Source organism: Sylvia atricapilla, chromosome 7 (assembly GCF_009819655.1).
Source record: "Sylvia atricapilla isolate bSylAtr1 chromosome 7, bSylAtr1.pri, whole genome shotgun sequence".
Taxonomy (NCBI): Eukaryota; Metazoa; Chordata; class Aves; order Passeriformes; family Sylviidae; genus Sylvia; species Sylvia atricapilla.
Window position 1 is genome coordinate 26,697,140 of NC_089146.1, and position 25,722 is coordinate 26,722,861.

General features: G+C 43.3%; 1 protein-coding gene across 1 annotated transcript in view; it reads left to right on the forward strand.

Annotated features, from left to right (window-relative positions):
- The window catches only part of GLI2 (GLI family zinc finger 2), a 186,571-nt gene that overhangs the window by 40,969 nt on the left and 119,880 nt on the right, over positions 1 to 25,722 (forward strand). Inside the window, exon 2 of the mRNA XM_066323057.1 lies at positions 7,222 to 7,384. Coding sequence (XP_066179154.1) covers positions 7,252 to 7,384 — 133 coding nt within the window. The 5' untranslated portion in view covers positions 7,222 to 7,251. The remainder of the gene's footprint in view (positions 1 to 7,221; positions 7,385 to 25,722) is intronic.

The window sequence follows — 25,722 nt, forward strand, 5'->3', positions numbered from 1 at the left end:
GCTTGGTTTTGTAAAATTACAAGCATGACTTTGTTTTCCTGTTCTACCACAAAAGACTCTTCCCTCCAGCCCCCACTCCTCCATCTTCTCAGTTCTTCCAAAGTAAGAAACAAAGATAACTTCTGAGGGAAAGGAGGGAAAGTCAGGTACCCCAGCCTGCATGTCTCGGCATGGACCAGTGCTGATTCTGTGTCTGGCTTTGAGCCTTTATGTCTGTTCGTATGTTTTGATGATATATTGTGATTGTTTATAACCGAGCATCTGAAAAATAATTTCTGTTCAAGGCTCTAAGGTTGGCAACTTAAAAATACACTGGAAGTGGGTAACAATTCAAATGTTCTGCTGTTTTATAAGTCAGACTTGTTTGTAATGAAGCAGCAATATTAAAGTGACGTTAGTGTTTGTGAAAAATAGAACACCTGTCTAAACCTGAAAAATAGCTGAAAATGTTAGTTCTTCTATTTAATATCATCTCCTTTCCAATAAATGTAGACCAGAAAGTAAATGGCTTTAGGAAGGGAAAAATCATTTATGTTGCAATACAGTAGACTCAGTGTTGTCATTTGGTGCCACAGAGTGTCCTAGGATAGCCTGGCCTGTGGTTGACGTTCCCGAATGACGCATCTCTCCCAAAAGTGCTGTGCCACCTCTGTCAGCCCTGCCCAGGACCAGGGGTCCCAGGGGCTGGCTGCCCCTCTGCAGATGCTGGCCTTGCACCCTTGCTGTCCAGGACCCATCAGTGACTGGCTCCTGCTGGGAGGTCTCCTAGGAGCTGCTGAAGGCTGGTTCTTGAGCAGGCAACTGAATGTTTGCAGGCAATCCATATGTGATAATTTCTGAGTGCCACCACTGACTCCACTGTCCTTGTTTGATATGAGTGGAAGGCTGCTGTTCAATGTAAGTTTTGATATAAGTGGTCAGTGTCATTGTAAGAAGCGAGGACAGCACTTGTGACTCCTTCTGAGATGGTTTCCTTTCACACGACTGGCACCACCTGAAGCCGTAAATTCTTTTTGTGCCTCAACATGAAGTCTTGAGTGATGGAGCAGGCTGGAAGGTGCATTCTTTGAAGCTGTTTGCAGGGCATATTTCTTCTATGAGAGACCCTTCCATGTCACTTTTCTTCCCTGTGTCTCTCTTCCCTCTGTGCTCTGCTTCCCTGTCCTGTCCTGTCCTGCCACTGGAGATGTCATGTTGTGCCTTCCCCTGATCCAGTGCACGTATCTCTATCTTCTGGGGCACCAGGTCTGGCTGCAGTCTCTTGCTGCTTCTTTTTCATGCTTTTCTTCTTTCCACAGGATTTGCCATTGTCTATTTCATTCACTCATACTCTTCACTTAGTCTTTAAGGTCATCCCCCTATTGCCTTATTTCTTGTTTTCCAGGCTCTTGTCCATCTTCAGGAACTTGTTGCTCTTTCCATATCCATCCAATCAGACTTGCAAAATTCTTCCTTCCCTCATGCCTTCTTCCTACCCTTTTTCCTTTCTTTACATTCCTGGACAGAGTTGTGCCTGAAATATCCCAGGACTTCTGGAGCTGGCTGGAGGTGATGTTACTACAGTACAGAGAGATACTATCAAGCACCAGTCAGTTCTGGGTGCACTTTGACCCCTCTCAGTATTGCAGAGCAGTTTCTTCCTCGTGCTTTTGGTTTGCTGTTGCCATATGGAAATGGCAGATGGTGTTGATCAGGAAGTTAATCTAGAAGCGTATCCGTTTCATGCCGTACGCGAAGGATTTGTTCATTAAACTTAGAACTCTAATTTAAAGCCAATTAACGGAGTGATTTGAAGAGACTTGTTGTTTTTGAAGTTCAAAAGAGATGCTAAGTCTCTGATTTCAGCCTTTGTGCATTCCAGAACCTGTATAACTATTGCAGTTTTGCCAACTCTACTCGGGGTATTTTTGTCTCTTTTTTCCCCCTCTCCTTTTCTTTTTTTTTTCCTCTTTTCATTTTTTTTTGAATTATACAACTTTTGCCATGGGCTGGAACTGTTTGGTGAAGCTTTGTGAACACCCAGATTTCTCAGCAATTATAGCCTTACCTTTGGGAGTAGGCTGGCAGAACTTGTGTATCTTCCTGTCCTCTTTGCTGCTAGCACAGGTCCCTCCTGCCTCCCTTTGGCAACCTGGTATTACTCTTCTCTGAGTAGGAATTGGGATGGAGGGTAGAAAAATAGAATAAGCCCTGAGCAGCTCTGTGTCCTCCTAGCACTGCTTCTGCCAGCATGGGTTTGTCTCTGCTTCCTTTCTTCCCAGAAGCTGGTGTGGACCCACCACAGAAGGTTTCTTGAGGGGAAGGGGCAGGAGTGGCCCCCAGACAGACAGCTACTGCCCCAGTGTACAGCTCTAATTTCCATGTGTAATCAACCTTTGCAGGATCGGCCCAGGATGACAATTCCTAACAAATGTCAAGATGGGAAACCTTGTGTCAGGAGGACCTCAAAAGTGATTAGTTCTGAATTAATATTTATGCTGCTTTTACCTTAGATTGATATTCTGTAAACAGTTGTAGGTCTTTCAACAGCAGACAGCATGTTTGGATAGTCCCAAGATTTAGTAGTGGCATTTAGACAGAAAAAACTTTCTTTAGTAATTTGAAGCTGTTGCTGATATAAAAGAAAATAGACGGGTCAAGTTTTGCTGTGGTACAGAGCCTATGACTTCACCGGGTTAACTGCTGCTACTTCCGTGTAATTGAGAACATAATTTGGCTCAAACCCTGGGAGACTGAAAAGGATCACAGCAGCCACTGTATTAAGCCAATGTTCAGAGCAGTTGGCTCACACTGAATTTCATAAGTAGATCGTATATTCAGAAGGCTTTATCTGTGTGACATAGCCCACTGTAAAAGAAGAGATGGCGGGAGTATGTCCTTGTTTATCATAATGAAAGCAGGACACAGGAAGTGCTATCAAACCTGGGGTTGTGCCTACAGAGAGGTGATGTGGCAGAAATGATTGTCTCCCTGTGGGTGCCTGAGCACAAACCTGGCAAGAGCTGTGCAAAGGCTGCCCTTGGTTATCCCAGCTCCCACCAGTCTCGCCTGGAGCCAGCAGCAGTGGATCTGCACACTGGCTGTGGTGCTGCTGTCAGCAGCCAGCACACCTGCAGCATGTCCCCTGGAGGTGATGCCACCTCACTAGGCTGTGTATGGGGAGGTCAGGTGGAGATGAACTCAGAATGAAGAGAGAAAGCTGGTCTGAGAAGGCCCAAAATACTCAAAAATTGAGATGGCTTCTGGAAGCATGCTTTGGAAACCCCTTTCTGCCTCCACCATGAGGCTACCAGGCTTAAATGTGGCATTCAGGATTAGATCTGTGTCACAGTGTCACTGGTAGTGCCTGTCCCCTGCCAGAGAGGATCACTCCCATGGTGCTGCTTAATCTTTGAGCAGAAATAGGCAAAATTGGTAATTTATTTTTCACAGAGAAGAAAAAAAAAAGTGTTCTGCCCTGTCCAGGGGAGGAGAAGGGGGTTTCCTGATGAAAGAACAATCCTGAAAAAGAAAATACTTGCCTTTAAAAAAAAAAAAAAAAAAAAAAGTGTGCAGAGGGTAAGGCTGATGAGTATCTGTTCATTCCTAAGTTTGCCAGCAGTCCTACTCTGGCTGATGCCCTCCAATAGAGACAGGGATTTTTGGACAGCACTTTAGACCATTCCTCAAGCACTTAGCAGGAGGGATCATTTTATTAGGAAAGTTTACAGCTTCTTGTTTTCCTTCAAAGGAAAATGTGACTTTGTTGTTTTTAATTCTGTTGGGATTTCTCCCTTTTAATATACAACACAGCTGTTAAAATAGCTGGGGTTGTCTAGGGCAAATCATATAGCACTTTCCTTGTTCAGATCTCACATGGCTGCCTTTTTAGTGTCACTGCAGAATTATATTACAGGGTATATGAATAGTGCTGGTATTAGTGTCAAAATCAATTACCCAGCCCTCCTCCTGCAGAGAAAGCTACAAACCTTAGGAAAAATCTGAGTAATCCATTCTGGTTTTCTAATTCTGAGTAATGACGGAGGGCAGAGAGTTGTGCTTGAATAAGTGCATAGGGTCTTTCTCCGTACAGTCACTCCTAAATGCATGCTCTTTACAGGAAAAAGCAGGCTCCCTGTGAAACCCTTTTTCATGCCAAATGGCTTGCTGCTAAGATTAATCTGTCATTGAATTTATAAATTCTGTGTGGCACAGAGCAGCGGAAAAAGTTTAGCATCAAACAGAAAGCAAAGTATGCATTGCTTAAAAAATGAATGTTGTGCTCCTGGATAGTGTGGATTGACTGCCTCCATCAATATATCTTCTTATACTGGTAATAAAAACACTTCCATAGCCTTGTGCCTCAAAGGATCTCAAAGCACTTTGCAAATAGGGCAAATATTTTCTATTTTATGGCTGTGCAAACTGGCTGCAAGAGAGAAGTTAAGCTTTTTGCCCAGGAACACTGAGGAGACTGTAGCAGGTCCATGATGGGGACCTAAATCTCCCGAGTTCCAGTGCTGTGTCCTGGTCACACATTGCACCACTGGGAAGGCTGCTGATCACCAACTCTTGGCCACTGTCTGGGAAACTTCTGAAGGCAGAATATGAAATCAGTGTTGGTGCTGCTTTGCCCGCTGGTCTCTGTCCTGGTCTGTGAGCAGAGGTGCTGAGCAGAGCAGCATCTGGCAGGAAGGATGCTTGTGTCTTCCTGGGATGGGACGATCAGCTCTGGCTGTAGTGTGCTGTGAAAGGAAAATGACTTTTGGTTGTTGCTGACGTGAGGAAAAGCTCAGAACCTCATAGTCAGCCTGCTCTGCCTCAGGCACCTTTACAAAGCAAAAATAATTATAGACTTATTACCCTAAATCCTGTGAGATTAGAGTAGTTGCATTATTTATTTTTTTTCTAATCTGATATTTGAGGATTTACCTGTTTAATACAACCACTTATTACAAACGCTTGAAAGTTTTTTTAAATTCATAATTCATCTGAAAAGAGAGCATTACAGCTGCAAAGACCAGATTTTCAAATACAGGCATGATCTCCTGTCACATTCCAGTTGGATAAATGACACATCTGAAAAACTGGGTCCCTACTGAGGTGTCTGTGGCAGGGATGTAGAGATTTTGCTTCAGGCATCTCTGGAAAAAAAACCATGGCTCTAACCTGCATGTTTCACAGAACAAGTCCTGTCACCAGTGCCTTCCTTCCCCTCCTGGCTGCTGAGCTGTGCAGTGCCCGAGGATGCTCCCTCACCCCCGGGGCTGCCCCCAGGGTCAGGGTACCCGCAGAAGGGGGTTGGGGTGCGAGGGCCAGTGTCTGGTTTCAAACAAAAGCGCAAAGCCTTGAAAGGAGGGACTAAGAAGAAACAGGTGGGGGGTTAGTCATGGAGCCTCTGAAGTTTATTTGCTTAACGAACAGAAGCCCAGGCTGTCAGACCTAGGTCAAATACTCCTGCAGTTCGGGTGTATTTATTTCATACGTGGTCTGTAACCCAACCTGATTCCTGGATTAAACCACTGTAAAGTCCTGGCCCCCAGGAACCCATCCCATGTTTGCCATCAAGCCCAGCACATGCCGGGGCAGGACCTTGAGGGGCCACCTCAGTATTCACTGGGGCCTTGTGTCATCAGTAAAGCCTGTAATTGTGGCTCCTGTCATTTCCAATGCGAGCTTTGCAGTTTACAGCTGCAGACTGTGACCACAGATCCATCACTTCGTTGTCCCATTAATGCCAGCCATGCCTAAAGGCTCCTGGGATAAGCTGCTCAGGCTGCAGCATGCAGCTGCTCGGTGGGACACCATTCTCCCAGAGCCCAGGCACTGGTGACAGTCCTCCACCACCACCATGCACCAGGTCCCTCACAGGGTGAGAATTCCTGAAATCTTCACGCTTTAAAGTTTTTCAGAGAGTTTACCTTTTAGTTGAATATGTTCAGGAGTCAGGCAGTCCTCCAGGGCAAAGGGGGGGAAGTTTTGAATTGGCACAATGGCAATAAAACTACTCGCACACACAAAAAGAGTTTTCTGGTTTCCCAGATATTCCCCTGATCCCATTAATTCCACTAAGGTAGACAGCCAATGTGCTCCAGAGTATTTCAGGAGCTGAAAAATTTGCATTTGAAAATTTGCATGTGAAAAATTGCAGATCTGCATTAAAATTAGAAAGGAAAGAGGAATTAGCAGCGGGTTTTCCCAAGACCAGCCTGAGGCTGGTAATGCCAGGTAACTGTGCTGGTTATGTGCAAGCACGAGTCAGGTGGAGTTATGTGAAATCAAACAAGTTAAAATGAGGAGAACAAAAGTATTTTCATTCAGAAACCAAGTATTTAATTTAGAAACAAATTTCTCTTCATTTAAGAGAAACTCCATTTTTACAATAAATTTGGGATACCCATGTGTTTGCTTTTGGAAGACCATTTAAGTCTGAATCATGCAGAAAAACATGGTCAAGCTGACAAAAAGTTCAGGAGCTGCTACGTTATATCAACCTAAGTTTAAAAACCCAGGTTATTTGTACTTTGGTACCTCCTTGTTTGGTGGATATTTCACGGCATTTAATTCACCATTTGTAATGAGGGTAAAGCTGTAGCTGATTTTCAGATGCAATTGGTCAGGACAGAAGAAGATTTTTGGGAGTGAGAGGGATCAGTGTTTGTTAAACCTCACTGGTGAGAACTTGATGGGATGTGGCAGAGCTGCTCTGGCTTATCTGTAAGCATTGCTGAAAAGTTCTGATCATGACACTGGTTCCAAACTAGCACACAGCATAAACACCCACTGTGGGAAAGCTAAAAAAAAAAAACCCAAAACACTTCAAATGTATGTTTATCTGTATTTTATTGAAAATTTTAGCTGAGTTTTTTTGTAGGATGGTCTAGGTCACGAATAGGATGGGTAAATCTGTTTTATGTGTGCTAAATATTTGCATCTCAGCCGTCCTGTAATCCTGGAAAGCCCTTTAAACCTGTAAACTTTACTGTGTAGCCCAAGCTTTGCTGGGGATTGTTTTTTGGTCCTGATCTTTGTAGGTCTGTGAGAGCACCCAGTCCTTTACATGGTTGTGGCCTTTGTGCTTGTGACTACTGCAGCTGGCTGCACTGGAGTCGGGAACCCAGGAATTTTTTGCTGCTTGCCATTTGCTTTTTAACTCTGCCAAGCAATCTTCTGTTTCATGGAGCTGATTTTGCCTGTTTTGTGAGTTGTGACCAGAATCTGGTTTTGTTTTATGTCCTGTAGGGTTCCTGAGCTGGAAGATGCCTGTCTAAGATGGAAACTTCTGCTTCAACAGCTGCTGGGAAAAAAGAAGGGAAAGGTGCTGTTCTGGAAGGGAATGGCTTTACAGAGACGGGGAAGAAACCCACTCCTTTAGTGGCAGCGGGAGCAGCAGTGGCACAAGGAGGTACTCTATGTTTTCCACAATTTGAAAGCAGCAGAGATGTTTTTCATTAGACTGTAAGAATGTAATAGGTATGGTGGTATCTGTCTTCCTGTGAACACGAATCCCATCAATGCCTCCCACGAGCTGACTGGTGTTGTGTAGTGTTGGCAGCGCTGTGCCCTCCACTCCTCCATGGTGGAGTTAAAGAATGGCTGGTGAGGCTGCCTGGGGGTGGGGAGCACCTCATTCCCCTGGTCAGGAAGGGGTGTCGTGTGCCAGCTGTGATCCTGCTGATGAGCTAAACAGACTGCACAGTCTTCAGTCATTGCTGCTGGGATTTCATGGTTAGAGAGGAATTTGGGAATGTCCAGACCCAGTGCAAGAATGTTCATAAAGAAACCACTCCATTTGTGCTGTTCCTATTCAAGTCAGTCTGTTAAGCAAGGTTTTGGTCTTGCTGTTTTTGAAATCAGCTGGGAAGCTCTTGTGGACACCTGCAGGCATGGAGCCATTACTGGTGGGTGTAACTCTGCTGTGCAGGTGAATGTGCAGGGACGTTGCTCCTGCCTCTCCTGCTCGCTGTGGCAGGCAAAACCCACCCCATCTCTGGCACACGTGTTCTGGTGGATCTCCAGAGTAGTCCCAGGGCTCCTCATGGTGGCACAGCTGTGGGCAAGGCTCTGCCTGCTGGGGAGCCACCATAGCTGCCCTTGCTGGGGACTGGGTGTCCTCTCTGGACAGGATATATGGAGACAAACTTGCAAGAGGCTGCACCCATTCAGATGTGACAAGAGACGCTCCAGCTGAGGAAAATCTGTAAACACTGCAGGCAGCTTTTTTTTTCCTTTTTGAAACATATATTACTGCAAGCCAGAGTCTACCTCAAAATGAACCTGTCCCTGACCCTTCCTTCACTGCAGGGTGGTTTTTCATCATCCTGAGAGAGCAGAACGACTCTTCTGTGAGCTCCTCTATTTCTTACCTAGGTTGGCTGGAGAGTTTGAGGTTTTTGTTGCCTGAGTTTTGAGGATAGTTAGGCTTAAATCTGCTTTATCTCTCCTTTTTTGTAAACTTTGCTACTCAGGTTTCTTTTTTCAACTGACCTGTGAAGATTCAGATGCACAGAATAAAGTAGGAGTGGCTAGATTATAATCTATCATATTAGTTCATGTGTTTGATGGACTTTTTCTTAAAAGCAACCAGAAAATCTTTTACAAAATTGTTTGGAGGGAAACACAGTTTTGTAGTCCTGGATGGGTACTTTCCTTTTGAGCACTGCACAAAGTGGCAGAAAGGAAGGAAGCAGAAATGGGGGACAGCAAGGTGCAGAAGTTTGGCATCTCCCAGCAGATCCCTGAAGAAGCAAAGACTATAGAAACTACTGAGGCAGTCCACTTGAGGTATCATCTCCGTGACTGGTAGACCTGAAGGGTTGATTTGCCCTAGCATAGTCCAAGCATGTACTAAAATTCACAACCCGTAGATGTGCTGTCATGAATAAACACCTTCTCCCTACCTGGCACTTGCCTTGGGACTGCTCCCACTGAGGAAGCAGTCACAAGCTTTCCAGAGATCCAAGTGAGGATGCCCTGAGGTGGAGAGTCCATCCAATTGTGCATTTGGCATCCCTGGAGACCTAATTGGTTTGTAAGCATACAGTATAATACGTTCTGTTAGCAGTGTGCTCTCACCTTTGGGAAAAAGTGATTTATGGGGCTCAATATTTCTCCTGTTATTAGGAGGAAGTGGAGAAGTAAGTTGAGGATTGTTTGAAGATGTCAGGAGAATTGTGATAAAAGCGTTGTGTAATGAGATGTAAAGAGTGAAATCTATGTCATGCTGTGAAGAAAAGTGCTCATAAATGACCCAAAATGGGCAGCAGTGGAGCAGCATGTGGTTGGACGCTGGCCCCGGGACTCTGCAGGTGATGCACGTGTTCTTGTGGTTCAAAAGGCTTTCCTTTGAACTCTGGCTAGACATAATACAGGCTCCTGAAAGTGAGCAGCATGCTTGTGCGTGTGCTTGGAAGTAGAAAAATTAATACAAAGTTGTCTTCTAACATGAGTTAGCTGCAAGGTGTGATTTAGCAGGTGATAACAAAGAAGCTAGGTGGAGATGAGACTCTACTTACACGGTATTCATGGCAATATAACATGTTTGATTCCCTAAACTAGAGTAATTACTCATAACAGGCCAGAACTATGAGTATTTATGCTCATATTTTTACAGAAGAAAGCAAACAAGGCTTGGACATTAATTAGGAAGTTCAGCTTGAGGAGGGGATCAGCTTTAAAGGGTGAGCCTCTGAGTCCCCACCCTGCTTTGGGGCCATACGAGCAAGGCTTTATTCTCATCCAAGACATACTCTTGATTTCATTTATTGCAGAGGTTTTACTCTTTGTCCTAGCATATGAGAAAGTGGCAGTGAGGCTCAGCCAGTGCTGCAAATCACCAAGCTGCTCTCCAGAGCCAAACAAATGTAATTCGCAACACATTTCTTCTCCTTTATTCTACTGAGTCACACAGAAGGAGTGTCATCATAGCATGGGTTGCATGTTTCTCAGATCATAAGGTTTTCTTTTTCACTTATAGCAATTAATATATTCATAAGGCTTTATTTCTAATTATTTGAATGAATAAACTGAATATTAGTTACACAACTGAAGATTAATAGCTGTTTAATTATATTATTATTTAGACTGTAATATTATAAGATATGTTCAGTCTGCATTTCAAGTTTGCTTGCTTTGGATATTTGTCCCAAATGTTTCCAGCCTCTAACAAACTAAGTTGTGGCTGAAGGAAAAGAGATCAATATTGTTGATGCTGACAGTAGAGAAGAGTCCTTTTGTACTAAAAATTTGCATCCCATATTTTTAGTCTTCTGAAACTGCCATTTTAAACATCATCTGCGACAGTTTTTTATAGTAACTCATTGATCAGATATTCAGAAATTGGCCTCACAGATACAACATCAGGGAAGTCTCTCCTAATTTTCTGTTTTTCCATAAATCATGTTGGCCAAGGAGTCAAAGCTCCTGTTTTCTCTTGCAGTAGGGGTACACACGTATGTGTGACTGAATTGGAAACTGTTTAAAATGACAGTATGTAGGAACTATAGACAAGTTAGATCTGCAGAAGAGGCTCTTGGTTTTATTGTCTCTACTTCTGGAAGGGCAGAATTGCTTCCTGTAGCGCTTCAAGTTCAGAAAACTCTTCTGTTGGATGCAAAAGCCCGTATTGCTGCGCAGGGTCGGAGGATTTGGTGCAGAGCACCTCGAGTGAGGCTGGGTTGTGTCCTCCAGGCTGGCACTGACATGTCATCTGTACCTACAGGCCTGAGGAAGCCCAGGCACATGGCTGTAGGGGAAATTTAAATGAGCCACTCTTTCAAAGGCAGAGATATATAGGAGGATAGGTTTCTCATCTCGTAATAAAAATTAAATACAAATTCTCCTAAATGCTAACTGCCCGACTTTAACGAGGCCCAGAATGCACCATTCCCTCTCCACCCCACCCTCTGCATGACACAAACTCCAAGTCCCCAAATTGATGGTGTTTATGTTTGAAACATTTTTCTGATGTCTGGCTCTGTCAAGACTAATTTTAGCATTTCTAAAGCTGGGTAAAAATACAGCCTCATTACTTTGATGTCAGAGCATAGTTTACTATTAGTATATTCTGGGGTTTATCATTTTAGTCATGTTTAACACAGCTACAGCAGGCATGCACTATTAAATCTGGCTTATTTTACATTCCTGTCCGAAATTATTTATTTGGAACAATTTCCTCTCTATCAAAAGACACGGCTAATGCTGAGTTTTAATGTGTTATTTACACACAAAATAACCTATTTACAACTCGGTATCTGCCGCAGGGAGAATGAATGGGGCAGTGCTCCCTTCATCCTGTTGTATCTGAGTTTAACAATCTGGATTGCTAATAGAACCATTTATCACAGGGTGGTAATTTATTTTATGTTAGCTGCACAGGTCTCCCTGCCTCTGATCTATGGAAATACTTTGTATATAATGAAGTTCAACAAGTCATTTGGTGTAAACATGGGGAAGCCAAGCTGCAGAACTAGTAAGACTCTGGCTGTGATTTTTTTTTTTTTTTTCCAGGAGGTAACGACTCTCCTCTGATATTAAGGCTTCAGTTGATGAAATACAGCTCTTTGCCCTGTGTGTGCTGTGGAGGCAGAGTATGGGGCTTTTCTGCAGTGGATCAGAGATTGGGATGGAGTTTGGTCACTTGATTTATGGGCTGGCAGGAATGCTTAGTTCTGCAGAAGTAGCACACTCAGCCCTTTCATAGGCAGAGGAGAAGGGCAGGGAGCACCTCCCATTGCTCTCCAGAGGTCTTCCGTAAGCAAGCCCCAAGTGGCATTGGCAGGGAGTCCTTATGCAGTTCAGCTTGTCTTAGTGCTAGATTATGGGAAGACCATGTAAATGAGGAGGAGGAAATGCCAGCATCCCAGCAGACCTCAGCACACTGAAAAAATATATCATTTGTGTGGCCCAAGACTCAGACAAATTAGAATGAGAACAGCCCCAATGAAGTCATCTCCTCTGTCCACCCTGGAGGGGCAGGGATCTTAAAGAATGTTTTTCATTCAGTTCACATTTTCCAGGAAAAGGAACATAACCAGTACAAGCACATTCTTAGCTTCCCTGCCCTGCACTGCTTTGCTTAAAATGCTGAGAGATGTGTTCAACAGAAAAGCTGGGATTGGCTCCAGGGAGAAAGGGGGCAAGTGGTTAAAACTAAATGATGGCAAAATCCTGTAATTCAGGCTGAGAAATTCTCCTGACAGCCACTGTCTTTTCTCGTGCATCTACTGCATAGAGTTCAGTGGCCCTCACCTCAGGTAGGGCTTCAGTGCAGTGCTGCCACAAGAGCAACAGCAATCAAGAACTGTATTTCTTCTCTTGGCTCTTTCTGTCAGCCTTTCATGAAACTAATTCTGTTGGGTCCTAGAGTGTATTTCTTTGCTACTGTAGCACTGCTGAGTGGACAGATTGCCTACAGTCTCTTGTTTACCCATTCATGTCCCCTTGGGCAGCTAGATGTCTCAGATGCTCAGACTGGTGCCCTGCTGAGACTTTTCCTCAGTCATGGGATATCAAGGACAGTGATGAGTTTGCCAGCTTTGTCTCATGCTGGTCACCTGACACGTGCTTTTTGGGATAGTTTAGAAGGATCCTTGTAGAGATAGATGAAGTTAAAGCCATGCTGTACCATTTTTTGTTTCATGAGCAGTATCGGGTGTGTGAGCCTGGCAGAGAGCACTCTGGGAGCAGTTCTTCAGTTACAGTGGCAGAACTTTGATAATAAAGATTGCTACAAACTTTACTACAAAAGCCCTTATTTTCTTCCATCTGTCGTTTCTCTTCTATCTACAGCTTGCTGTCTCTCTAGTTTTTTCTTGAAAAGAGTCAGCCCAGGTAATCCTTTGCTTTGGTTAAATAAGTGATGGGAGTCTGACTTCTTGGTGGGTTTTGTTTTTGGTTTTTTTTTCCTCATGAGGGAAACTCCTTGCCCAAGCCTCTCTACTGACTTTGTATGGTAGCCAACCCTGTGGGCAAAGGTATGACCTCAGAGTGGATAACCATTAAAGTCTGGAAAAGTCTGTTTACAGACTTTCTGGTTCAAATTGTGTAGCCCTTAGATGATGAACAGCTTTATGGTCGGACTCGATGATCTCAAGGGTGTTTTCCAACCTAAACGATTCTATAATACACAACATCAGCTATGGGAGCTGATTGTATACAGCTCTCCCACACTGTTACAGCAAAAGTTCCTATAATTTCAGATTGTTACAGATGCAAAGGTACTTTTGAAGACAGAGTAATTTTATCTCATCCCTAACCACACTGCAGGTTTGCACACCAAGTTGAAAAGCTTCTTTGACTTTAAAACAGAAAAAGTTATTCTTCACAGGCTGGTTCTGGCACTGGTGATCCCAACCATTAAGTACCAGCTGGAATACTTTTGTGTTTTGTGAATGTATTATATTATCATTAATAATAGTTATAATAATCGCTTCCACGTTTCTGTTATTTTGTAAGCTCCAAAAGTTTATTCTGGCAAGTACTGGTATGTCTTCTTTTCTGGGGATGCAGCTTTGACTTCATTAAACTACCCCTCAGAGGGACCCTAAATATAACCTTTTTAACTGATGCTAAACTTATTTTGGATTGGTCAACTGTAGTCAAGTAGGAAAATCCAGTGGTGATAATGGATTATCTCCTGGATTGTCTCCTCTGCCAGCAGGTTTCCACAGTTTGAATTTTTAGTATCTCTGGCAGCTTTTTGCCTGAACATCTGTGAATTTGCAAAGGTTTTATAAATCAATTCTCCCAACATCACACATTTACCATGGCATTTGAGCCTGCCATAATCATGGGAGGACAAAGGATGGGAGTTATGTTGTCTAAGGTGGCTGCCTAAGTGTTAGATGTCTAGTTTGGGATGTATTTGTACTAGGGTGGAGTGAATCCCATTGTGCAGATACCTGCTTTATTCTCTTGAGGGCTTCATGCCTGCTTTAATGTTAGGTGGAAAAATCTCAATCTTCCCAACTTTGCCAAAATTGCAGAGTGGGGTTAAAGCAAGGAACCAAGGTGGGTCTAGGTTAATACTTCAAAGCCTTTCATTCCTATTCATCAGTCCACAGCCTGATGAGCAGTCTGGGAGCCCCAACTGCCAGCTCTGAACTGAAATGTCACCCCATGGCTTCTTAAATTAGAGGCAAACTCAACATCCAGATGTCAACACAGCGAGGGGAGCTGCTTCTCAGAGCTGCTCCCACTTTATACCAGCATTGGCAAAACTAGTGTTTTAACCAGCGTCCCATTCAGAGAGATGGGGCATTTTAAAATCCTCACTAAAAATGCAAGGGAAAAAACCATAGTAAATTCTCAAGGCTACAAAAAGCTCCTAAAAATAACCCAAATGGAGGGAAGGCTATTAATGCAAAAGTAAATAATTATGTTAAGGGAAGCAAGTAGAGAGACCAGTTGTGTAAATCACTTTAAGGGGAACAAGCCTTAGATAAAATCCATCCTTTTATCACACAGATTACGTCTACCTTTAGATGCTAAATAATTGATAGGGTTTGGCAGAGCATTCCATGGCTGCCTGCACAGAGCAGTGGGACTGCTCCCGAGGTCAGACAAGTGGCAAAGAAAAATGTTCCTAGAAATGCTGTGCATCCAATACCAGCACCAAGAAACATGGCTTGTATTCCCAACACCTCCTAAAGAATTTCTGCATGGCCTTGAGAAGGCATCCATAGACCTCGAAGTGAAAAGAGGACTTGGCATTGTTCCTCACCTTGTTAAACTGCCCACCATGAAATCAGGTTGTCTGTTTTCATGGTTTCATGTGGTGATGAGTGTGGTGCACAGGCCTGACAGGACACTGCCAGTTCCACTGCACTATTTTTATTGTTTTTTATAATTAGAGGAGATGAATTGTGCTGTCTGGTGGCTTCTGGGGAGCTCAGGGCTTGTTGGGGGGATTTCTTGATTTGTGCAGCCCCCATACTGCCTCAACACTTCAGCCTCTATCAGCATATGAACATCCTGGCAAGACAGGGAGATGGCATTGCTCCCACTCTGCCTGCAAACAGGGAGCACAGAGGTTTTTTTTCCAGGGCCAAAGTGGCTGGAATGGGTTGAGCAGTTTCAGAGGCATGTCAAGAAGTGATTATCTCTGGGACTTCAGAGGTTCATATGTGGTGTTCATATGGGATGTTGATAGTAGTACAGAGGCCTTAGCCCACGTTCCTTGGTTCACCATATCCACTAGCAAGCCCTTCCTCTCTCAGTGATATGCCATGTAATCATGGTCAGATGACTCAAATCCTCATGCCCATCTGCCAAACGGAGGCGTCGTTTCTTTCCCTTCAGGAGAGCTGAACACAAGTTGTCTATGCATCATCCAGAGCCTCTGAGAACATCACGATGCAGCAGTCAGCTTCGTTCCTCTTGGTTGCATAAGGGTATGAGAATGCTCAGTAGCACGAATAGGTTATCACTGAATTTAAATCAATTCAGCAGTGCCTTTGTTCAGTACCTAGCACAGTGGGCTCATAATTAGGGGCTACAGTTTTTTCCTGAACCGAGTGAGACAAAAATTGCAGAAACCTTAAATTCTGAAATAAATTGATATCCCATGAATTCTGTGTGGGGACTGTGCTTGACAGGATGAGTTCTCTGATCTTAATGATAATGACAGAGAATAAAACCTCAGCCAAGATTGTAAATTTAGCTCTTGAAGGAATGAAGTATAGTGTATATAGAATATAGTATTTTTATGCAGACTTCTTCAGGATTATGTTAAACTCGTGACTTTATATTTGTTAGAAAATGACCTAAACTGGGTGTTTTGTGACTCCCATAGTGGTGTTGGGTTGAAATCAGGTAAACCCTGCTGGAAAGAACTGAGCAAAGCTTTGGGCATATAGGCTGAGTTCAAAATGAAAATAAATTTTAAAAGTTTAATGTGATCCCACATGATCACAAACTTGACTGAAATCAATTCTGACTTTTCTGGAGTTTGGTAGAGATCTCAGTGGGGGTTTCTCTGCTCTTTTTTCTTTTTTTATATACCTCTTTATACCTCTTCTCCTGGAATACCAGATCTTTTTAAGACCATCCCATTGAAAATTCTTGCAATTGGAAGTAAATCATAAATAAGAACAGGAGTATTGTAAGCAAAATATTTATATTTATTGCCACCAGTATCTGATTTTTAAAATACAGTGACATTTGCAGGGTTTGAATGGTGCCATTTTAGCCAGAAAGCTGTTCTGTTCTCTTTTCTTCTCTTCTCTTACAGTGATCAGCTCCTGACTGACAGATTTTCAGAAAAAAAATCACAGCTTGCAACAGATGCATCCTTAAGTAAACAGTTAAAGTGGATGTTTTGATGGCTTCAGTTGTATTGATATAAAAGATCAGTGTCTGACATTCCTGAAAGCTATCCAATAGAGGAGGTATCTTGTTCTAAGCCCCTGGCCCTGCATGTGCTGCTTCAACAATAGTTTAATCGTTTATAGAAAGCAGAGATTTTATGCACCTAACAAGATGCTCTCAGCCAAGGGATAGGGGGTCAGCACTGCTGACTCTGGAACCAGAATGTTGGGTAATATTTATATTTTTCTGAAATGAAATTTTTGTTCTGTTTGTGAGGTGATAAAGTTATCTTTCTCGCTCAGTTTTTCTACCTGAGCACCCTCGTTTTTGGCTGCTCTTTGTGGGATGGAGCAGCAGTGATAGGGGGAATTTCCTACATCCTGGCTGGATTGAATATTCCTGTCCTGTGTTAATGTGTGCAAGTGCATTCTTGCAAGTGATGCTTGAGGTTAAGCCAGATCTGTTTGTGTCGGTTTGCAGGTACAGCTGGTGATGTTCTTTCAGAGGCATTTACAGCCACACTATAAAGTAAAACCAGAGAAACACAAAGGTGAGGACTTTAGGCATTGGTTTGCACGTCCTGTTTTAACGAGAGGAATTATTATGTGTTGTGGGAAGCTTAGCCGACTCCCAGAGGCTGCTTGTGTGAAGATACCTGATTTTTTTGGTGGCTCCCTACAGTGAGGGCACAGAACCGAGCCTGGAGAAAATTAGTTTCAGTTCCTGATGAAGTCCCAAACTTCCTTCATGATTTTGGGAAAGCTGCTTGACTTCCCTTCACTCCCTCATTTATGTAATGAACTCGAGTTGTTCTTTGGGCCTCCAGGCCCATCCATCAGCATCTGGTTAGCATGTTTATGGCATTGGTCACACGGAAACACTTAACGGGTCAGGCTGTGGGGAGGTTACCATTTCCCACTCCCCACCACCTGTAAGAGGGTGCTGCTGCCCCTGTGTGCTGCCTTACAACGGTGACCTTGATCATATGTCTTAGGTGTCACCCTGCTGCTGTCCAAAGGGGACAGTAAAACAGTTTTGCAAGGTTGGGGAAAATGAGTTTAAGGTCTGACAGTGAAGATGTTTTCAATATCTGTAGTGGAGAGACTGTTTGGGGGTATGGAGATTGAGTGTATTGCAAAGGGCTTGATCTGAAGTGAAAAAGTTTTTCAGGTGATTTTACCTGGAACTCAGCTGGAGAACAACAAGTTGTTAATAACAATAAATATTCTGTATCAAAAGAAGAGAAAATTAGTTTTCTTAGTTCAAAACAGATTTCTACATATGTAGTCTATGAGTGATCTCCAAGTACCTGGGTGGGGTTTTGGACACGTCTGGAAGAATTTACAGAAACCATGGAAAGCTTCAGGGTTTACTCTGACCCAAGCAATAGACACCCGATAGGCACGTACATTCACCCAGTCTAACAGCAGACAGTCATCTAAAGTCCTTTGTAATTAGACTCTTGGATGTCAGGTGATGGAAGGATAAAATCATTGTCATGAGATAACAGCTTCAGAGAGAAACTTAGTTTCAGTTTACCTTCCCATTAGTCTGCTGTGCACATGGATGCTCTAGTCGTGTATTCAACTGCAGAGGACCTGGCAGTACTCTTGTTTGGTGCAATTTTTTCCCTTTGAAAACTCCAGAGGAACTTTCCTGTGCTGTTACAAAGACATCCTTAAAACATCTTTACTGCAGGGTCCTGTGTTTCAACTGCTGGAGCAGCTACTCTTAAAATAGATATGAGATGACTGAATGTGTGAAAAACATTTGCATCTCTTTTTCTGAGCTCTGTTTGTTCTGCATCACTTCTGCAAGCAAGTTAAAAGGGTTGAGAGTTTTGCAAATTTTTTTCTGCTTTTAATTCCACTCAGAACAATGTCTTTGCACATGAAATAAGATCCAAGGCTATCTTTTGGTCACATGGAGTCACTGACACTTGAAACAGGCTGGATTTATATGTAGTTACTAAGAAATATAGAGCAAAATTAAAGTTTCAGACACTGAGTTCACATGCATTGCCCATTGTAAAGATAAGTAACGGCTGTTATAAGAACACTTAAACGGTTACCTTTGGGACATAAAAGGGATCTTTGAAGACAGTAAGTCTTAATACAGAAATGTTTACTCATAAAAAATACATTTGGATTGGGGGAGGGGAACACATTTCCTATTAATGTGGGGGTTGCCTTTTATGGCAGGTTGTAGCAGGTCTTTAACCTCTGTAGCACTTGAGTGAGGATAGAAATGAGCTTCTCTAAGTATCAGCCCAAAGGGTCTTTCCTCGGTGCCTGTATCTGCAATGGTTTTAGTTTATTCTTCTTTTCTGTGACCACAGTGAAAAACTATTCTTTTCCAACCTCAAGACCTTCCACATTTAAGTCCTGAGGGAAGAATAGAAATATCCTCCTGAATTTGCTTCACTTAACCTTGTGTTTTGTGAGATATGGGGCTGATGGTCCAAACCAGTGGGGATTTGGAGGCAATGTCAGCTGAATAAGTCACGAGAAGAGAAGAAGGAATTGGCCCTTGAAGGCTGTGGTTATGGATACCACAAAGAAGGGTTGATGTCTCTCAAGGCACTTACAAAGGGTGCAGGGGTGCTCCGCATTCCCAATCTGCCTCTGGGTGCACATGAAGTGGATGGTGGCTCATGTCACCTGTGAGTTTTCTGGTAGCAGTTCTGCAGGTAGTTTTGAAATTCTTTGTCCAGGCAATTATGTTGAATGAGGCGAAAGAAAATGCCAAGAATATTTGATCAGTTTGAACCCCATAACTAGGGAGGATGTGATCTCAAAGTTTTGCTTCAAAGTTTTGCAAAATTGTTGCTTGATGGGGTAGGACACAAGGTGCTAGAAATCACAGAGTAGTAGAGAGAAGCTGAGAGTCCTTTATGGAAATCATGGTGGACTAAAGTCAAAAGGCTTTACTCAGATAAAATGATACACAGAGCAGCAGAAGTAGCGTGGATAAGTTGTGCAGGAGAAGGGCTGAATTGTGCAGAGGGATCCAAAGGCCTTTGACCAGCTGCTATACAGAGATGTGAGAAATAAGAATGAAACAGCAGCATTTGAGCCAAAAGATAGCATTTTGTGGGATCTTCAAGAGGAGAACTTGGTAGCAAAGGGAAAAGTTAGGAAATATTGCACACTCAGAAGTGTAAGAAGAAACTGGCTGGGTGCAGAAAAAGACAAAATGTAGATAAGCAGCAAAAAAGCGCACATTGTTGTGAAGATAGGGTTACCAAGGTGAGACAACTGGATTTCTGATGAACCTTTTCTCTAAGCTCATGGCCCAGTGCAAAATTAGGTCTTTGCATGCCAGTGACAGGGCAGAATGATCGGTGGGCTTTGTTATTCTTATTCCAAAACATCATGCTCGTCCAGGCAGTAATTATTTAGGTAAGTAACAGAAATTAGGTTTTGAGTCACATACTGACCTGTCTTTGTAGTTAGTACAGCATGTTCTGGTCACGTAATGAGAGAGAAGACAGATTAAACGAAAGACAGGCAGGATTTTCATTCAGGAAATTGGTATGGTAATGACAGATACAGGGTCTTGGCATGTTTCAGATAGGCTTCATCTAGCCTCTTCAGGTAGCAGATACAAGCACGGCACTCACTTATATTCACCCAGTCAAGCATGAGGAGGTAACAAGTTCTCCGGGGAGGCTGGTATTTAATATCTGCCAGATGCCTGCTGGGGAATACTAATACAGATCCCAGATTTAGTGTGCCCTGGGAATGCAGATGGTTGGTAGTAACATGCCTGGCCTGACAGCCACATCTCCCTTAGCTCCATGGCAGAGCTGCCTGTATTTTTATCCTCTGCTATTTGGATTGTAAAAGCTATGGCTTGGTCCAACAAGCTTTTACTGGCTTCCCTGGGAGGAGGGTTAGCAGGCAAGAGAAGGAACAACACCGGAGTTTCTGTTGGGGTATCACACTTATGGATAAGGGGAGTGGTAACATTGATTACCCTGGATGCCACTTGGACTGTTCTCCTGGGCAGGACAAGCCAAATGCTATAAGGCAGGGAGAGCCTCAGGGAGGATTTGTGCTCGAGGAGAAGCTTCAGCCAGCTCCTGCAGTGTGTGTATTCCCTTCTGAGACCACAGCAAGGGCAGAGGAAAGGTGGCAGCCCTGTGGAGATCCTGCTAGCTTGTCCTCAGGCTGCAGTAGGGAAGGAACTGCTATGAGCTTTCTTACCAAATAAAGGGAAAAAAATCCCAAACCCCTGCAAGGCTACATATAAATCAGGGCAATAAAACTGCCTGTGGTCACGATCAAATTATACGGTCTAAATCTATATAAAAGAACTGGAGCAGGTTCAGTCTAGCACTAATGTCCTTCTTGCTGTAAACAGTGAATGGGAGATGAGGAGGAGGAGGGAGGGCAGGCACTGGGCTCCCAACACCAGCACACCGGGGAAACAATTTGCTGAGGTGGTTGAACTACATGTTTTCCAAATCTGTTTGTGTCCATAAGGGTTTAAGAAAAGGATGTCGTCTGCTTACTCGGTAACTTGTGTGTGGCCTGTGAGTGGTTTCAGATGCCGGGCCAAAACCAAATAATCTCTCCTTTTAGGAAATTTGAAAAGTATGTGTGCATCCCAAAAAAGAACAGAGATTTTCACTGATGTCCCATGCTTCTGCCACAACGCCTTGTGTAGTTGTGGCACTGTGTGCTGTTGAGATGGAGAGGGAGAGGTTGTTGAGCTGTGTCTGCTAGAAACAGACCAGATATGACTTGGGCATTCATGAGGCTGAGTTAATAGGTTGTTTTTAATGGGAGAAAGGGTGACCACGGTACATCATATACCTTCAGAATTTAGCTGAATGCTGCAAAAATGTCCATGTTAGGACACAGTCCTTACTAGAAGTGAAATAACAGAACTAGTGAACTTTCACAGTATGAAGAACTTGTAGATGAAGTTGAAATTTCTGATGGTGTAGGAGAATTTTAAATTGAAGGGTTTTGCTTCCTTTCTGAGTATCCTGGTCATGCTGATGAGTTCATAAATCTCTGTGGTGTTGGACTAATATCCTGAGGATCTGCACTGTCCTACTCAAAAGTGGTAGCAGCCTTCAGTATTAATTAAGGGCTGTATTAGGGAAGAGCAGGGGGAGCAAGAGGGGTCTTTCAGGTCTGGCAGCCACTGGTTTCAGAGGAAATGAGCAGAGACTGTACACATGCAGCTGAAAGCCAGTGGGACTTCCCATGTCTGCACAGCAGCTCCATGGGGCCACCAGAAGGCGTGAAAGACTCCTTGGCTGGAGGGAGAAACTTAAAATCTTCTGGGGCAAGGGGGTATAAAAAAAAGCCAGAAAGCCAAAAGCAGTAGCAGGCTTAGGCACAATCCATCGAAGACCACTGCAGGCACCAAGAAATTTAATAACCTGTTATATTTATGTAGCACATTTCATCCTCAAAGCGTTTTGCGAACTTAATGATGTGCAAACTATGTGCACACGTATCCTTTCATCTGCCAACGACTGTAGCCACCTTCAGTGTGAAGCCTGCTTTGCCATCACAACAGTATGGAGCAGCAAGCAGAAAAATGCCTGAAGTGCAGGCAGATTTAGGGAGGCAAAACATAACCTTTGGGCAAGACAAAGGGATTGAGAACACTTGTGCTGGCAAAGTGCACGTATCTTCTGTGACTACAGTCAATCAGATCTTTTAGCAATCCCATCAGATAGAGCTTTCTTTCGGGAAAGCTGGAAAATTCACCTTAGCTGTCTGGAAGTCTGGTGTGAGCTCTCTTTTGTGCCAGTTGGCAGGCTCCCACCTCAAAAAGTAGTTGCTGACTCTGACTCACATGAGCTGCTTTTCCACCTGAGATCCAGTGGGATCAGATGACAATGTTCTACAGATGGCCTTGCAATGTTGTCCATTTCTTAAATTCCACTTAATGACGTTCTCATCTCAAAGGAAGGGTATTTATTTTTTAGAAGGGTCAGTAAGTGAGCATTAGAGATTCTGGGAGATGTACAAGTTGGTAGCATCTCAGAGTTGTCTGGAAAGGAAAAAAAAATGCCAGACCAGCAGTTTTGCCCGTTATCATCCCAAGGAAGTTCTGTATTGTCAGGCGTGCTAGTTTTCAATGTCACCTGCCCTATAAGAGTTTTGGTGTGCCATCTAATCCCCCAACTTAATGAGTTCTGCAGGGATGCACCATGATAACTAAAGATCATTTACCTGAATTGCTTTTTAATTTCTGGAATGGGAAGCTGCTTGTGCAGCAGGATAATTACATTATAATTTACAGCAATCCAAAATCAATAAATTTAGTCATATTGGGATAGAGAAGGAGGATGAAAATCCCCCCACCATTAAATTATTTCACACTCTGTACATGATGTTCCAAGAACTCAACAATAAACTTGGGGGGATGGGAGAGAGGGTTGGAGAATCACTGGCTTCCTGAGGCTGACCAGTAAATCAGCTTTGTCTAGCGATTTCTATAGTGGAATAACACATAGTGTTTTGCAAAAGAGGGCAAATAGAGTAGATAATGTCCTTTCTCTGATTTATTTTAATTATGGAATAATGAAGGGGAGAAATGCTTTGTGCTCTGTGGCCCCTTATTCCAGTGGGGAAAAGCTGATGAGCCATCACCAGCTGCAAGCTAAACCCTGGCATCTACCTGAGCTTTGCTCCCTGCCTGAATGTGACAGTGGCATTGAGTAATTATTGGGACGAGCTGCTAAGGGAGCTGGTAGGGTTTCAAGCTCTTGATATCTTCATCAAGATGAGGTTGAAAGCTTTCCTCTAAGTTGGTATTTATGTCATGTACAAGCTATTTAGCTCATTGACTGATCTCAGTGTATCTTGAGCTTCCCCATCCAGAAAGGGTCACTTGAGGGATGGGTTTTTCTTTTGGAGTGTTCAAAACACAGCAGTGCTCTGGTCACTGGAAACACTGAGGGAGGAGGGATGGCTTCCAGTGAGAAGGTTGGTCTCAGTTGGTCCTTGCACCTGCTGTCAGCACCTCTTTGGTGGGAGCCAAGCCCTGGCAGCCCCAGTGCCAATGTAGCCCCACCCTGGGCCACCACGCCAGTGGTGTCCACAGTGCTCCATGTTTTCAAGGGTCCACCCAAGACTCAGGTTTGGTTCTGGCAGGTGAGGGGAATGGCAAATAGAAACAGGTAGCCTAAACACAGCCCTCCCTGGTTTAAGAGAAATATTATTCAAGCAGACAGTTCAAAGGAGTTCAGTTGGGCACATGGCGATTGGAGCTGTGGTTTTGGTTTGGGTGTTTCTCCTTCTGTTTTCTTTAAAAGAAAGCTTCCTGGTTGCGTTAGATCCCACCCGTGTCTTCACTGAGGTGTGGCCTGCTGAATTCATCTCACAGGAAGATGTATTAGGTGTTTCTGGACTTCCCCCACTCAGACTGGCTCAATTTTATTTTTCCTTTGAAACCACAGAAAAGCTGTCGGTGCTGCACCCAAAAAAAGGATGTTATATGAAAAGGAAATCACTTTGTCTCTTGTATTTGAGGAGGATTATGATCTGGCATGACCTCATTATGGGTTAGGCGAGGATATTTCTGGAAATACTAATTAGATACTTCTTCCATCCCTTGTGCCCTTGCAGCAAGTGTAGACTTTATAACAAGAAAAAGAGGAAAAAAGCTGTCTGCAAGGATCTTTTTCAAGCTCGTTCTCTACTCAAATGAAGGAAGTACAGTTACAGTCATGATATTAGTATTAGAAGCTATTAAACAAAGTTTTCCTAGTTGTGATGAACTAGAGGAAAATAATTATCTGAAAGAAGACATTAAATGTGGGATTCTTTCAGTGCTTTTGTCTATGCCTGACTTCAGGAGTCTGAATTGATCTTGTTATTTCAGCAAGATCACTCTGGATTGCTGAAAATATGTTACCTTGTGCAATTTTTTGCTTTAGTTGTCCCCCCATTCAGGTTCAGTGAGCACAAGCAGTAGTGCACAAGCCCACAAAGAATCCTGTTGTGGCAGCAGCTGGTGGTGAGCTATGTATGGCATGGGCTGCAAATCTGTTACACTGGCACAGCCAGGGAAAAAATTCCATGGTACCATGTTCTAATGTATTTATTAATGCATGTTCTCCTGTTATTTCTCATGGTGATGCCTTCCTCTTGGGCTTACCCATTTTGTTCTCAGAGATCTGTTCTCAACTTGTGTCATTTCAGTGAGTTACAACAGCTCCGAATCCTGCCCTGACCGTCTGAGCTGTTTCCTATTGAGGTCACTGGGAGTCTTCCACTTAACTTCAATGGAAGTTGGACTTGGCCACTGACAAAATGTCTTCAAAATTGCCTTCAGCAAATAAGCTTGTAAATTCTACCACTAAAATAGAAACATGCAGGCCCAAATATGTCTATATTGAAAACACATGCTATCAGATAAAAATGTGCTCCTACAAAACCTTCCAACATCATGATGCGGAGGCTGTAAAGATTTTTAAAATTTTTTTAATCATATATTTAGCACTTTGGTTTGCTAGTCTATTGTGTGGCATATAGGGTTGAGTCTAGCAAGGCAAACGCCAGACTTGTTTGAATGAGCGGTCGGTGGCTTTTGTTTCCGGTTATTGTTCTAAGTCTAGAGATGTGGTTCTTCTTTTCCATGTGAATGTGAGATTTTGTCCAAATTTCAGCATTCCATTGGTATGTAACAATATCCAGTCTTGCATGTTGTTTGAAGTCTGGTTGCCTCCATGAAATGAGACAGGGCTGCTATATTGTAGCCAAAGGAGGGAAGTGGATGCTTTCTCAGGATAACTTCAGGAATTGCTTCTTCACTTGCAAAAACACAACCTTATATTGGAACATCACAAATAAGAGAGAAGATGTGGAGATTTGTCCACATTTTTACACTTTTTCTCTCTTCTGTATTCACAATGGCTAAGGTAAATGAAAGCTGTGGTTAGGGTGGTTTGAGGCCGCTGATGAGTGAACCATGGTTTGTCTGTCATCAGCATTCTCAAGTGCTGCACCTGAATGATGGTTAAGGCAAATGGAACTGGGTAGTGGCTTAAATACCTGTTGTAAATTGTCACATCCCAGGAGTGGATTGATAATGAATAACTTGATTCAAAACAAAGCAGGGGCAGCTGTGGAAATGGTAACTCCATCGGCCATCCCAAGCCCTGCTGGCCTCTGCCTGTCAGAGAGCCAGAGACACCTGGCCTTCAGCAGGAGAAAATGAAAAGATTTTATCCTGGCTTATCTGAGATGATTGGTCTAACCACCTCCATCCTCCAGATTCAAGTTAGTAATGTTTGAAAACTCCACTCATTCACGTGGGTAATGCAAATGCTGTTGTTCACTTTGTTTCTGGTTCTCTGGTAGAAGTTTGTCTTTGTAGGGGTCAAAATCAAAGCTCTAAAGTCTATTAAAATGAGATTTACCTCATTGCCTGGAATAGGGAAATATTTGTCAGGATAAACCT